We start from the raw sequence: 16,387 nt of genomic DNA, 5'->3' as shown, positions 1-16,387 counted from the left end.
CACGTCAATTTATGGAAGATAACAGTACTGCAGCATTTCCAGGATTTTGTTTTTTTGTTATTGGGGAAAAGGTTGAGAGAGGGGACTGTACGGAGCCAATTAAAAATATATATGCATTGCAAACGCAGTTTATGGGGCAGCCCTTCACCTGCTGGGTGTTCCTGCCCTCACAGCCATTTCCACATATGCATAAACCCTTAATGAAGTTACTCCATGGGTTTCAGTACACAGATTCCAGCTGCAGCTGCCCATCTGCTGTCACTTTGGTCCTAAGCCAGCCAAGCACCGAGGGCTTACCTCCCAGGAGTTCTGAGCATCCCTGAGGTCAGAGGAAGTAAACAGTGCTCAGCAACTTGTGCGAGAGCCCAAGGTGGCATGGCAGAGGTGGGCAGGCTGCCTTGGCGTGTGAAACGTTCGCGGTGGTTTGGCTGATGTGAGTCAGCGCAGCTGCTGTCCCACGCTATTGCCGTACCTTCAGCTGCACATTGCAACCCTTAGTGTAAAACGAATGGTGAAACACCACATAGAGCCAAGTTAAGGAGATAAAGCAGGAGAAAAGCTCTATTGAAAAGAAGGAAGTTTTCTCGCAGGCTAGGTGTCTGGAGGAGCTCACTGCAGGCAGAGGAGCCTCAGCTGTGGCATGAGAGACAGAAGAGAGAGCAAGGAGCTGCAGTAAACCCAAAGTCCACACTGTAAGAGCTCTACGCTGTGTGTAAAGCGAAGAGGGCATACACGTGAGGTATGCCCTCACGTGTGTACTCTTACTGTAGCCATAGCTGTGTGGTTTGTTAAAAGTACCAAGAAGACCTGATGGCTTGTCTCTAAGAAATAGCAGAGTGACTGACCAAAAATACTAGGGTATTTTGACACCTTCCAGCAGCAGTGAACAGGCATGGGAGAGCAAGGAAATACACTTTGCCATGTCTCTGTGAGGTTACTCTTCCAAACTGCCTAGCGGCAGGGGAGGGTGTTGTGTCCTCTTTCTGCTGCTGAGATTCATGGCAGGGTCTCTCTTCATTCTGGTGTGATGAGCCCTCAGGGCTGGAGGTAAATGTCTGGAGGCTGCCTTCAGGACACTGTGAAACAACCCAGCCGAGGTGCACTCACTGATTTGGGGCAGTGAAGCACAGTATTGTGGAAGACGACTGGAAGGAAAATAAAAAAAATGCTAGCATGGCAAATAATTGTACCCCCTCCACTTAATGTTTGTTGATTTATAAGCAGATGAGATCTGGTTAAAATCCCTTTGTCAGGGAGGTGTGCTTTTCCTGTACAGGAAGGTTCCCTGGAGAGAAAGTTCATTAGCATCCCAGGGGCTCAGCCCAAGGTGTGTTTGCCCATCTGCTCATAGAAGGAGCGAATCTCCTTTAGGAACGTAATGGAGATCGTAACTGTACACAGGTTCCAAATGAAGCAAGAATCTACTAAGTGACCAAATGTGCCAAAAGTAAACATTTGTATGGTGGGTCTTAATAGAGTTAGCTTAACATGTTGTACACCTGTGAATACTGTTGTAATTGGGCCGGGAGTTTGGCATGAGAAACAAGAAAGTGTCTGAACATGTCTACAGTGACACCAGATCAAAAACACTCAGAGCAAGAACTGTAAAGGAAGAAGTGGCTTCCCTGGGAAAAAGGGGTAATGACACCATGGTGGCAGCGCAGTGGCATGGCAGCCCGTTAGCTGGGTTTTGAGGATTCTGCCAGCTGAAGGCAGAGCTGAGCCAGTGCAAATTGTGGTAATTTTCCTGCAGTTAATAGGGCTCCAGCAATTGCCATTGCTCTCAGCCTGCCCTGAAAAATGACCACAGTCCAATGTCACCGCAGCCGTGCAAAGCTGCCCATGGTGATTTTGCCCTCTCCACCCTGGGTGCCTGTAGCTACAGCTTTCCTCATGCTAGCTCCTGCGGTGGCCTGCTGGTAGAGCCAGAGGATGAGCCGAGACCTGGCACTGGTAGCAGGGAAGGGTTGAGCCTGTGGGGCTGAGAGCAGTGGGGACACCAGGATGATGATTATATGTTGGTTTGAAAATAGATTTGGGCTCCAGGACCTTACTACTGCCTCTTGTAGGCTGCAGCTAATTGAGGATAGTGATTGCCCACGTGGCAATGGGGACACTTAAACTGCTGTAAGCAGCTCTCCTCCCATCTTTCCTGTTTCCCACCCATGGGTGCTCATCCATATTCTTTTCTGTCCCATGATGTTACGGTGTTAGAGCAGAGCCCTGCGAAGCCCAACTGGGGGAATGGATCATGTGGGCAAAGTCAATTTCCCATCTCTGAGCTTTTTAGGTCAGGCAGGACACGGCAGCATGTGGGCACTCAGCTCGGGCAGTTTGTGGCCATGCCAAACACCATCTGTGCTGCTGTGTTGGCTTTTCCCAGATCACGGGGATGAGAGAGATAATGTGATGCTATTCTTTCTCTCAGGTAGAGCTGCAACGCTCAGTGCAAAACTGATCACAGACCAAACTGAACTATTTCTGTTTTAAGCTGAAAGAAATGTAAATGGTCTAACACCAGAAAAATCTTATTCGAACCTGGAAAGAAACCACATTCTCCACCCTGGGCTTGTGGCTGCAGAGATCTCATAAATACAGAGTTCACCTTGGGAAACTCCAGTTACAGGTGAATTTTCAGCTTCTTTCGTTTTCCTGAGGCTGCTATATTCCATCCTAGGGAAGAGTCCTGCCTATTAGTTCTCCTTCTAGGGATGTTGGTAACGCTTTAGACAAAGTGTATAAATATGTTCATGATGGTCATGAGACTTCATTCACCTGTGGAAAGTCCCTCTCTCTCCTTGCTGGTTCATCATGGGACCAAAATTCTGGATTTTATGGCCTCAGCCTGGTTTAGCAGTCTTGGATGGATTGACAGCTGCCCTCATACACGTGCAGAAGAGCAGCAGAGCAAAGCCCCGAGTTAGATCTGTTCATGTCAATCTGATTTTTAAAATCTTTCTTTTCAGGAAACATATAAACTGGGCTTGCCAGGGCTGAGGCTGAAATGGAGCATAAGGTAAATCAGGTTATTTACAGACAGCAACCTGGACAGCATGCTGTTATTCCAGCTGTTGGTAGCACTTCAAAGAGAGCTCTTACTACTGACTTGGGTTTTGAGGCACTGAGGAGCTGACTGCTGAAGTATTATTATTTCTTTGAAAGATGTGTGCAGCTTGTTTGCAGAACCCAAAATCTAAGAGAAAGCATAGAAAAGGGTTTCTATGGGTCTGAAAAGAACCGCAAAAACTGGGGAACTTTGCATAGTTTCCCACATACACCAAAACTATAGATTGAGTCAAGCAAAAAAGTCTGTGTTGGTGACAGAAGAAAAAATTGCTGCCCTGGGGCAAAGTAGGCATAGCTTTCTTTATGTTAGCTGGCAATATCTTGTACACATCCTGGACTGCTATTCTGGCTTTCTCAACATATTGCTTGTGTGAGATGGTTAGCCAAGTAGGTAATTGTGTTTATTGGCTCCATATTTACTAACACGGTGTATTTGACAAAGTTATGGCTGGCAGTGCCTTTAAACTGTGGTTCAATGGGTTTATCAGCTTGCAGTGAAGTACGAATTTAGATATGTTATCGCAAGTCTGCACTATCTCCAATCCAATTAATTACTGGGAAATGTGCTAAAATAATGACATTTGAAAAATTAAGAGTTTATGCTTATCTAGTTATAGGACTGCTTAATTCTAGTAAGGAATTTATTATTTCCTCAACAGAAATGTGGAAATTAAAATATTGGCATTCACAGCTGCCCAAACCCAGGCACAGGGAGCTCTCCAGTGGAAAGCACTTTTCTTTGTTAAGCCATTTAAGACAAATATTGCATTTGATCTCGTGAGTCAAAACCTCCTGCTGGCACAGTGCAGTCCAGGGAGACAGTAAAGTGGTTTCCCTGCCACAGCAGAATACAGCAGCGAGCACAGGCAACACAGCTAATGGAAACCAGTCCACAAGTACAACTACAACTTGCTCTCTGTCCATCAGCTTTGTTTGTCCCCTGGCCAACTAGGACCAACTCCTGCTTCAAAAAGGGCTGGTGAATTGGGCAATGAGGTGTCCCTCCTGGGATGGGTGGGATGGTGCCAGCACTGGGCAGTACAGCCAGCACAGCCACGCGCTTGTGCCTGCGGGAAGCAGCACCCTGCTGCGCAGAGCGAAGGGCTGCAGGGAAATAACGCTACATCTAACCAGGGACAGTTTCAGCCAAAGCACGTGGCATAGAAATGTTACCGGGTAACTGTTGGTGTGTTTGCCTTCTAGACATGCTGAGGTCATCTCCATTTCACTTTGAGGCGTGAAACCAGAGTTTATCAGGAGAGAGTACAGTACCAGCCTGAGCTGCAGATGGAAGTCCTGACTTTGCTACAAGAATGAACATTTAATCATTAATACTCAAAAAAAAATACACAAAATTGCTTGTAAGTGATACTTTTTTTCATAGTTCACACTTTAATGACTGCATAAAGTAAAACAATGAGGAAAGTTCAAAAATACTGGGTCAAGTGGATCCTGTTGCTGTGTTTACTCCTGTTTGGACACCGAAGTGGTGCATGTGCAGTTCCGCTCTGCAAAGTGAGTGTGAGTTTCAGGCAGTTTGCCTGGATGCCTTTTGGGTAACCGATTTGCATGTAAAGCAAATATTTCCTAATTACCTTTTCTGAAAATGTGTGCTAAGATCAGATCAAGCTGAATTCTTCTGCTTATGTATTTTTGACAAGGAAGGAAGGTGATACAGGTCAAACTATGGCTTACATCATGTTTAGATAGCTCTGAATTTCTCCTGAAGGCTTTCAGAGGAGTCACTAACTGAGGCTGTAGCCAGTCCCAGTGATGATGCAGCAGAAGGGACCAAGTTTGGCTGCTGGCTCGCGGGTCTGTAAGCTTTGCAGTGCTGGCAGGAACAAAAAGCAGTAAAAACTTGCCTGTCACTGAAGTCAGCAGCTCTCACAATGAATGCAAACAGGGGGCAAATCTGCTGAGTAAGAAGATGCCTTCCTACATGGTAACTTTAGACACTAGAACTCTGAACAGACAAAAAAGAGCTTAGAAATCACTGTCTGCAAGCATGGAGTAATATCATGGGGGAATCTGAAATCTTAAATGATTGTGGCAGCACTTGATTTGACGATATCTCCCATACACATCGTCCATACGGTGTTGATAGCGCGATTCTCAAGGCATATGTTTGCAGTCTAGGTTTATTTCTGCAAGTCTCGTTTTGGACCCAAAGCAGATGTAAACTTAGGGCTGCTTTCTAGGGGAGACAAGTAAAGAGCGGCTCATCATTGGCAGTGGAGCATCGTCCCACATGGCCATCTGGAAGTGGTTTTATTGGTGCTGTGTGAAGGGGTCAGTGAGAACCATTGACAAAATGGCACTCTGTTTCTGATCAATTCCCATCCTCGCATTCACAACTTTGTGTGTGTGGGAAAGCCAGTTTCACCTGGGAGTGGGGGTGCTCTGCCAAACCTGGACATCACCGCACCTGCACCGGGCACTGCAGGGTCTACTGCCTGGGGCTCGCGCTGACCACCTCCACGGGTGGGATGCCCCGCGTGGGCATCTCTAGCTCTGGTACAGACATTTGGTAAAGCCGGGTCTGGCTAAGCGCACTTTTTGCGGCTGCTCCCCATGCCGGTGAGGAGCGCGCTGCGGTTTGTGGATTCCCGGGGCACCCTGTGCCCTGCGGGAAGAAACGGCCGGCAGCTCCAGCCCCGGCCCGAGGGGCTCAGCCCCTGCCCCCCAAACACCGGAGCCGGCAGAGCCTGGCCGGCTCGGGGCTGTGCCGGTGGGCCGGCGGGAGCTGCCGTCGGGTCCCGGCGCTGTCCGAGGCGCCACCGGCCGGGAGAGGCCGCGTCTCCGGGGCAGCACCGACGCTCAGGCGGGCGGAGGTCGGGCCCGGCTCCCCCGGCCCAGATGGCGCCAGACCCCGCCGCCCCTCGTGCGCGGGGCCGGCGGGCCCTGCCGCCCCCCTCCTCCGGAGTATTGTCCGCCGCGGCCCCCCGCCCCGCGGCCCGCCCCGTCCAGCGGCGTTCCGCCCCCCGCCCGGCCCTGCCTCTCGCCCCTCTTCTCCCCAAAGGCCAATGGAGACGAGATGCGGAGAGTAGGGCCGGGACGGGCGCGCGGGGGCCGCTCCGTCCGTCCCTTGTCTCCTCCCCTCGCCCGCTGACCGGTCTCTCTCGCGGCGGCCGGCGGGGCATGCCAGCCGCCTCCCGCTAAATGGCGCCGCTCCGCCGCCGGGCGCTGCTGCTCCCGCTGCTGCTCCCGCTGCCAGGTGAGTCCGCGCGCCCCAAAGGCCCATTGTCCGCCCGCGCCCTGGTCCCGCTCCGCCGCACGTGGTTTTATTTATCCGGCATCGGCGGGACCGGCGGGAGCGGGAACCGGCCCCGGCGCCGCGCTTTGTTCGCGCCGCGACGGGGCGGGCGGCGCGGAGGGGCTCGCGGGCGCCTCGCCCTGCCGGTAGGGGGCGCCAGCGGGCCGCGGGGTCTCGCCGCTGGGCGCGCGAGGAGCGGCCGTTGACGAGCCGCGCGCTCGCGCCCTCGCGAGCTGGGGCGGGGGGCGCCGAGGGGGCAGAGGCTGCCCCGGGCGGGCTGTGCGCTGAGGGGCGCCCGGCGGTTCGCCGCCCCCCGTCTCGCCGGCGAGGGCGTTTCGCTAACGATTTCTTGTAAAATTAGCGTTTTACGGCTAATCTTGTAAAATTAGCGAGCGGCGCGGGCGCCCCGGCCGCGGTAACGGTCGCACCTGTGTGGCAGCCCCCGCCGGTGCGGGGCTGGCGGCGGCTCCCCGTGCCCGCCGCCCGGCCGGCCCCGCGGGGGTCACCGGTGCTCCCCTCGGCACCCAGCGCCTCCCGCGCTGAGCGCGGGTGCTTAAGGCTGTGGCTCTCGTGCTCCTCGGCACAGCGCGTTTGGAAAGGAGAAGGCGCACGCCCGGGTGTTTTACAGCCTGATCGTTTTGCTCCGCTTGAAGTCGGTACCGCGGTTTTCTCAGAGCTGTCCGGGTTTGGAGGGCTGAGGGACCGCGCCGCGTGTGATAACGATGGCTTTACCTCGTGCTGTGGGTTCGGCATGATGACTCACAGCTCACAAGTGTGCTTGGCAACTTGCGTGTCTATGCTCACAGGGAAAATCTTTTTTTCCTCTCTCTTAGGAGTGTGGTGCTTTAGTGAACTGTTCTTTGTCAAAGAACCTCAGGACGTTACTGTCTCAAGGAAGGATGCTGTGCTTTTAGACTGCCAGGCCCGTGGTGAAGCTCCTATAACTATTACATGGCTGAAAAACGGAGGCAAAGTGTCTGAAAATGAACGGATCTACACTTTATCCAATGGTTCGTTATATATCAGTGAGGTGGAAGGAAAGAAAGGAGAACTGTCTGATGAAGGATTTTACCAGTGCTTAGCTCTGAACAAACATGGGGCCATTCTCAGTCAAAAAAGCCACCTCACACTAGCAAGTAAGTTCCAGCTCTTGTTTATTAACCTGTTCCTGGGTTTATGACAGCGATTCCCTGAACAGCACACAACAACCTGTCATTGTGATTGCATATCTGAAAAGGCAAATTACAAAAGCAAGGAGCAAGTCAGTTCTGCAGAACCTTTGCTTCTTTTTAAACATGTGAAGATTATGAGCAAAACTTGTGGTGGCCTCTTTTTGAGTCCCTGAAGTGGCAAGAGTGGTGCAGCCACCTCTAAGACCTCTTGGGCAGTGATGCCTTGTGTGGGTGGCTCATGTGGGTCACTGGTCTCCAGAGCAGCTGGTCATGCAGAGCCATGCTGGCAACCTGCTACGGAAGTCATGGGTCTTCTTTCTTAAGTGATGTTCAGGCACCTTAAAAGGGTCGTCTGCAAATCTGATAGAAAAAAATATTATTCCTTGTTTAATAGCTTGCTGTTTTGGTGTACCATCTTGGGGCAGTGCAGAATGATAATAGAGATGACTGTCTTGGGGAAAAAAATTTTTTGGGCAGCCGTGAGTGAGAGTTAAATTACCAAGCCCTTGCTTTTCTGATACGTGTCTTCAGCCAAGCAGATGTGGGTGCTGTCCGTTTAGAACTGCTTCAGGGTCCTCTGGAACCAACTCTAAGGGCCTGTTACAGGTTTTACTAGGAAGCAAGAGACACGTTTCTAGCATGACTCCCTACTACGGGATTAATGGCGAAGGAAATAGTTGTGTGTGAGTGCCTTTGTGGCTTTAACGGCATGACCTTGAGTGTGTGTTACCCTCTGTTTTTCTAGCATCTTTAAACGTATCGAGCAAGAGATGTGTGTTAGGAACTAAATGCTGTGCCTTTTTCCATGCCATTGCAGAGCTTTGCCAGTAGGCTGCTTCTGCAACACTATCTTTTTTTTGCTTTTCAAAAGTACACAGAGTCAATTCAAAGGAAGTATAACATAGAGAGTACACAGTTTATGTAGTCTTCTCATATTCCCTCTATAATAGGACTTAACTGATGAACTTAATCTAATAGGAAAAGGCTTCCTTTGACCTCTTCAACCCTGTTCTTAGTAGCAAGCTGCACAAAACTGTGGCTCTGATACCTCTATGGAAACTTGACGTTAGTTGTCAATTGCAAGTTTTACCAAATTCAATCTGAAGCTAGTTAATACAATTGGTATATTAGCTTACATTAAAAAATGTCTGAATGTTAACATTTCTTAGTTTTTATTTTCTGTGTGCTTCTGAACCAATTATAAAAACTGTCCATAAGATACTTCAGGAAGGTGTGAAATGCCTTGTTCAGTGAGTTAGAGCGTTGAGCAATTGGAAACCAGCCTGGAAGCAGGTGGCTCCAAGTAAGTGATGAGTTTTTCACATTCTGTAAGAGGCTGATCTGTGAACTCTCAATTTCAAAAACCTGGCTACTTATTACTTTGTATCATGGCATCTTACTCACATGTAGGATTAATAGTCCAAGCAGTTTGTGGTTACTTTTGATAAAATGATGAAAAAGGAAGTATTAATATTGTTGACGTTTCAATTCACATCATTAGGTTTCAGAGTGTCAGCACCATTAATAAACAGACTGAAGAAAACCTTTCTTGAGAGGAGAGGATTTTTTTTCTTGTTGTGAATAAATATAAAGCAAAGCAGCGGCTGATGGATTCTGTGTGTAGGACTGTGGAAAACTCGGGGCCATTTTAAATCTGACACATTGCAGGATGAGCTCTACTCAAATCAGAGAACTTCTGGAATTGTACAGGGCACTATAGTAACACACTTCCAGTATTTGGTTTTATTCAGACAGTACTGAGTTTTTGTAAATGTTTGGTTTTCTCATGCACATTATTTCACCAGGAAGATGGTTTAATTTTGTTTTGTGGGGTTTTTTTTTGATAACGAAAGATTTTTACCAAGGAAGAGTTGTGAACCGATAGATTGCATGCTATGGAGTGGGACTCTGGTTTTGCAGTGCTTTTTTTTCCCTTGCCTTTTTTTTTTTTTCTGCCTCCTCTCTCCTATAAGACTGTAACAAAAGGTTTATTTTTCTTTGAATACTTGAAAGGTTTCCTACGACTGTTGGAGAAAACTGGAAGAGATAGTGAATCCATAATGATCGCAGTAGGTGTTGTTGACTTAGTGATTAAGTGGTTAACTAGTGGCCAAACATGAAACTATCCTATATAGCACTCTTTTCAGTCATGTTCCAATTTGACCAGTTTCAGAACGTCATCTTTACTGTAAAGAGGTGAAATAAGGCAGTAATTTGTATTGTTATATTTTGAAGCCCATAAACCACGTGCAAAATTAGTTTTGTATTTCATTTTAAAAATGTTTCTGCTATCATGAGTTGATTGAACTTTGCAGACGTTTGAAGTGAAATAGTCTTGGGGGGGATTTTGTAGGCTTATAATTTTGTTGAGAAGCAGTTGTCGGTTGCTGCAAAGGCAAATTACCTTGTGGTCAGGGTACAGAAGGAACTATACATATTAAACAGGTGGAGAATAGGCATTAAATGGGCATTCTTTCTTTGGAGGAAAAAAGCAAATGCTCTCTTCACTCCCTGGTAGCAGCGGGGTGCGAGGATGTTCTTTTACTTTGCCTCGTCAAAGCTTTTGCCAGTAAGCTTATCTTTTGCTTCAGAATTGTAATGTTTAGTGTTGCATTTGGTAATCAAAAACTTTAATCTGTCCAAGAGTTTAAGATTTGAACACACAAGGAGATCAGGTCTTGGTTTCTAAAGTTAGGAACTGGAAGCTGAAGGTTGCACTCTTGGCAAGAATTCCATTATTCATGTGCAAATTAAGAATTCACAGGGTTAAAAGGTTAGAAACTGGCCAGGATGAGGTTTACCCTTGTGATAAAGAGCAGATGACCCTCATTCATTGGCCAAAGCTTTCATGTAGCTCCTCTGCAAAGTTAGTGATTGCCATGAATTGTTCTTGAGGAATGCAGAAATTCAAATGTGAGCAGGCCTTTCCTTAAGTGTCACTATGGAGCCTTATCTCCCGAGCACATCAGAGTAGGTCTGCAGGGACAGGGTTCCTCCCCAGAGGCCCCAAGGCTTTGCTTTCCTGTTGTTCATCCATGCACAAAAGAATTTGACTAATTTAGGGCTTTTTTTTCGGTGAGATCCCCCCACTTTTTTACAGGAAGCTGTGGGGCTGAGGTATTACTTAGGTAAAAATAAATATTAGTTTCAGTACATGCTTGTAGTTGCTTCCAAAGCAGGCTAATTGACGTGGGGGAGAGGAGGAGGTTCCTGTGTGGCTCTTTGTGAGGCAACATATGGGGGTAAAATGCTAATAGTGAAGAGTAAGACGTACTCAAAATTCAACTTACTGCTGCCACTTTTAAGGGAATGTAAAAGGAATGTTGACTGTGGAGAAAGTCTAAGCACTTTTGGTGCCATTTCAAATCAGCCAAAAATAAACAAGCTGACATTTTTGTATTCCTGCATTTTAAAATTACGACTATTTAACCATAGTTAACTAAGATTCTGTTTAAAAACAAAGCTAGACTTCCAAGGAGATAGTATTAAGGAGAAACGGAGAAGGTGGATCGTGTTCTAAAGCTAGTAACATGGGCTTTGGGCAGCGATTGGACAGGATGCTCATTGTTTATTTCCTTTTCAGAAAAAGTGGAAATTGAAGTCTTAAGATGGTTGGACGGGATGTATACAGCTGGATAGGAGCATTCCTAGATAACCCTTTCTCCTCTTGTAACTTAGCTGAATTGATGTACAGGTACAGTACATCAATGTACAGGTTTCTACATTTCACAAGCGTGAAAGGTTACGCAAGCAGAAAGTTTCTGGGAACATGCTCCTGGAGGGAATCTGTGCGCGTGTGCTGCACTGCAGTTTGTGAAATGCTGGGCCTTTTCCAGGTAGTGGGCTGTCCTTAGTGGAGAGATTTGTAATTTTGCTTACCTGCTGTGGCAGTGATGTGACTTCTGGTCCTGCTGTCTTGCCAATAGTTGGCAATATTTATGTTTTGATATCCCAATAACATCTTTTGTTCTGCTTTTAAATATTCGCACTTGAGAGTGCGTCCAGCTGAGCCTTATTCTGTACTGTGACAATTGTGTTTTCTTAGCACTTCCAGCTGTTTGTTTCCACTTCTGTGTTGTGCCCTTCCTTGTGTGGGCACAGCTGCACGTGTGGCTAACTCAACAGGGAACTGATCTGGGTACAAATAATAGAATTAAAACAAAAGACGGTGTTTAACCCAATTGAGTTCTCTGATGCGGTTTGTCATGGAGCCGCTCACAGTGATTGCACTGGTGTGACTGAGAGGAATGATGTGGAGGTGGAAAGGCTTAGTGGGGACAGAGAAGGCTACTGAAACTTAGACTGTTGCAAAAATAAGTGTACATAAAACTATGGCCTTTATGGAACGTGTCTGTAGGCAAAAATTTTGCCTTTATGGTACTATCTTTTTTTATTTAATTTTAGTATCTTGCCTTAAACAAAGGGATTCATAGCTGTGATCTAACAATATAATTTTCATTTTGTATGGAATCTGTCACTTCAGGTATCTTCCAAATGCATATAAAGCTCAAAGGTATGTTTAATTATTTTAAATAGCAATAGAGAGAGGAACAAATTCTGAGATGGAAGGGTGGGGCTGGGGCCAGAAGTGGTTTTGACTGAGGTGGAAGCGCAGTGGCAAATGGCTGTTGTAGACAATGGTCTTGTATTAAAGGAGATAGCAAAGTCTTGATGTTGTAGAACTGGTATGGTTACAGTTTAAGGAAGCTCTTGGTTTAGGCTTTTACAAGTGCTGCCATATTGCTATTGCTTAGATTACTTGATCTGAATGTCCTGAGAGGAAAATCTCCTTCTAAGCTGAGACTGCACATGACTGATCCCTGGTGCATTTAAATTCCAGTGTTTAAGGCAGGAGGAGGACTTTTAATGTCTCAGCAGTGTCAGTTGATAACGGTGAAGAAGAGCAGTAAGATTTTTTGTTCTTTAACTGAGATACACTGAAGGAATACAAAAACTGGGAAATATTTTCCTTCTTAACTCTTTTTCTTGTAGAATTTTCCTCTAGAACTCCCCCAGGCATCTTTTGACCTGAACAGGAGAAATTGTCACATCCTTTTAAGACTTATACATTAGTTACTTTTTTTTTTTTTGTGACGTTAGGGCATTCCCTATTTTTTCATCAATGACTGATCTGCACTTGTAAGAGCTCTTCCACAAACTAGGGGATGGGCTTTTATATTGTTGCCAGGACAAAAAATGTATGGAACTTTACTTAGTGCGCATGAACAGTATTCGTTTCTGCTACCACATTACTAGAGGAGTGACCTTTTTATGGGTTTCCTCAACACCTCATTTCAAATTTGTGTCAAGCATAATGCCAAACTGAGGCATTTCATGCCCTTGGTTTTCTTCCTAGCTAGTAAGGCCAAAGCTGTTACGGTTTTCACTAGTTTTTATCACCGTGACTTTATAATGTATAAAGTTTTTACCAGCTTCTTTTTTAAAGGAATGCTCAGTCTTATTGGTAGTGTACTCTGTAGCTAATAAAACCTTCACCTACGTGAGAAGTGTTGAAGGAAAACATGGTGCCATGCTAGAAGCTGTTCAGAACTGTGACGAGAGGTGCTCGCTTCTTACCTAGTGCAAGTTCTACGTGTGATCTGTGCACTAAACTATTGAGATTTCTATTTGCAAAGCAATGTACGGCTGCAAAGGATGCTGTTCTGTTCTTGCAGTGTGGTGCTCCCCCCTTCTGTTCCCTTTCTTCCCCCTCCCTCTCTCTGCATTTCTTGGTGTAGAAATTGTTGAAAGGGCATTCAGTAAGGCCCCCTTTTGTCAGCCAGCTCTGATTATCCTAAAGAAAAGGATCTCACTCTGAGCAGTTGTTTGCCTAGAGACTTGTTGTCACGTCTTCACAATTTAACAGCTGTGGCTATTGACGGTGTGTAGAACAATTTAAGACAATGACAAAAGATATTTTGGAGGAAGAATTTAAAAGTTACTAAGCTTTTTCCTACAGAAATATGGTCATTTCTGTTGTTGGACAAATTTGTACTTATTTTTTGTGTGTTTTCATCAGGATTTTGTATTTTTTCACATCTTATCTCCAAAATTGTGGACATAATCTTTTGTTTAGTTTTGAATTGTTTTTTTTTGTTTCATCAATAGGCCCAGCTGTTAAATTGGGATTGATTACTTCCAGTCTTTATAACTGGTAATCACCACCTAAGTGAAAAAGTAATCAACAACGTCAAGTCTCTACATTTTGTTGAGTAAGTGTGGGTTGTATGGTCAACATTAGTTACTAGGGTCAACCTCTATGTAGCTTTTAAGCAGCAGCATTTTAAGCAGTGTCTACTTTAAAGTTGATTGTCTCAGCAATTGAGTTAGAGGAGTGAAAAAAAATCACACTAGATGATCTATATTGAGAGTTAGAAATCCATCTGGCAGCCTTCCAAAACCTGCATCTATAGTGGAAACATTTTTTGTTTGTATAGATCAAATTGTTACATTTTTAATAGATGGAGATAAACAGCAGACATTAGAAGGAGATGCTTGTGAAACCACCAGATTGTGGAAGGCTTGTCTGTGACTTTATGAAGTTATTATAACTTCTGTGTTGTTTTTTTCTGTATGTAAAAGTTTTGGAGGGAGATGGCCTTCCTGATATATTAGAGGAAAATGTAAGTAAGCAGTACTAGACAGGTTTTCTTTACTGCTTTTATTTTGTTTCATAACTCTCAACAGTAATTCTGTTTTGTTTTGTTTTGTTTTTTTTCTTCAATGAAATCGAATTTAATCTCCTTTGGTGAGTGGAAGTTTTTTTGTTTTTAAAACGTGAGCACTTACAAAGGCAGAATAAACTAAGTGGCATTTGGATAACAGTTATCTCCTCGAGTCCCTGTTCCAAAGTGCTTGTTTCTCAATTGCCCGTCTCTGTTGGGCTTCTGGTAGGAGGTTTCTGACACATCAGTGCGTCTGCAGTGTAGGGGAATAGGATCTGGGTATCATTGGTCTTCTGTGTGCTTATGAAGTTTGCTTAGATTCTTATTATTGTTACCCAAAAATGTCAGAATTTGCAATCTTTGTATTTTATGGGGTAAAGATTTCAGGGTTACCAGGTCTTTCTGTGCTACTGTTACACTAAACAGCTATTAAAACTCCTGCTGTGCCCAGGGTATTGCCTGAGTTTAGCTGATGGGAAAACTGTGTAAATTTTTCAGTAGTTAAGCTTGAGGAGGTTATGTTTGCTTCTAGTCTAAACACTTCACTGTAGAAATTGTGGTAGTATTCAGTACCTTCTCATTTACTGGATGTCAAAACAGTCGAAAGTAACATGAGACATGAAATACTGAAAATGAACATGTTGTTATAAAAGACATAGGAATGCTGACAATAAGCTTTCTATCCAAAGCTGGTGTCGGAATTTAATCATTAATTTCGGGCAAAAGTTGCAATGTACCAAGGTACTACTTCGCCACCTCTGGAAGGGTTACTGGGGACTGAACTACTGAGGAGGGAGAGAGTCAGCAAGGAGTGCAGTTATTTAAACTTCTGTAACCCTGGTTCTTAGGTTTATATCTGTAAAAACTGACTTTCTCTTCTGACTGAAGTTGTAAGAATACACTCTTACTCCCATAAATTATTTGAAAATGATCTCATGAAGTTGTTTCTGCAAATAGGCAAAATTTTGAAAAAAGGAATGACTTCTGGAATATGAAATAAATGGAAATGCACTGATTGCAAAGTTCTAGCAAAAATAAGAGCAGACAAGAACTTTTGTTATAAAACTAGAAAACAGGTAGAAACCTCATTAAGTAGAGTTTCCTGCAGCCATAGGTGTGGAGGCTTGCAAGGCTCACAGCACGTGTGATGCCCCCTGTCCCTGCTCCTTCTGGAAACTTGTCTGTGCTGTCTGCGGTTGTTAATACAGTAAAAAAGTGTAAGGGCACAAGGTGCCACCCATATCCTATATCTCTGTGGTTGTAGGGGATATGTTTGGTGAAAATATCTCGGGTGATCTTGAGAAACAAAGGGCAAGAAGAAAAGAAATGCAACATTAATGTTTTCACCTGGGATATGTCTTCCTAGGCTAAATCTGGGCATTGTTTTAAACTAATGAGTGTGCAAGAAACAGCCAGGTCATGTAATTTTACCTTGTATAATATAAACCAAGGAATTGTTTTGTTGTGTGTTTTTTTTTTTTAAAAAAAAAAGCTAAGCCAACACCCCCCCCCCAAATGTGCAAAAATGTTTAATAATTTGCAAGTGTGGAAGTCCTGCCTTTGAATACCTCAGCAGACAATAAACTGTTCTCTCAATGACCATTTTTAAGGACATTGCTGCATGAGAGGATACAGCTGAGCCATCTGCTCAGTTAAAAAGTTATAAAAAGTACATAAAAGTTATTAAAAGCATTAAACACATCATCTAGTGTTCTCTTAATACATAGCTGGTGCAGTTAAACTAAGTCTTTACAGCTTGTAATGTAGATCTTGTGTATAGTGATGCATGAGTGTTGGAAACTGGAGGGGATTCTGTGAACAGAAGCAGCTCTGTATCTTCAGATTTGATTTTCAGCTTGTTCAGATAATAATCCTGTTCATGTTGATTGATTACATTGTTCTAATTTCACTACATCAGAATTTATTGTTCAAAACCCTCATGTCTTAATGATATCACTGGCAAATTAATAGAATTATAAAAGTAGAAAAAATGTGGGATTTCTAATTGGTCAGTGTAATTTTACCCCATGTGTATGAGCTCATCTTTGGACACCCTGACAGATACACATAACTCACTTTTAAAATCTTGCGTTACACCAAAGATCTTTCTGAATCTTCCAGTCAAGAGTTTTGATTTTTGAGTTGTTTTTTTTTTTTTTTCACCTCGCTCTCCTTCGAGCCATTTCAGATTAAAGACAAACCAAGATAAAATAGGAATAGGAAAATAA

The 16,387-nt window shown here is 44.7% G+C and overlaps 1 protein-coding gene across 1 annotated transcript in view; it reads left to right on the top strand.

Moving 5' to 3' along the window:
* Positions 1–6,207: 6,207 nt before the first annotated feature.
* The window catches only part of PRTG (protogenin), an 83,463-nt gene continuing 73,283 nt past the window's right edge, over positions 6,208–16,387 (top strand). Inside the window, 2 exon segments of the mRNA XM_086620512.1 lie at positions 6,208–6,283; positions 7,156–7,458. Coding sequence (XP_086476638.1) covers positions 6,208–6,283; positions 7,156–7,458 — 379 coding nt within the window.

Source organism: Tauraco erythrolophus, chromosome 14 (genome assembly GCF_009769465.1).
Source record: "Tauraco erythrolophus isolate bTauEry1 chromosome 14, bTauEry1.pri, whole genome shotgun sequence".
Classification (NCBI taxonomy): domain Eukaryota; kingdom Metazoa; phylum Chordata; class Aves; order Musophagiformes; family Musophagidae; genus Tauraco; species Tauraco erythrolophus.
The sequence above is the reverse complement of the archived record's forward strand: the minus strand, read 5'-3'. Positions and strand labels throughout refer to the sequence as shown.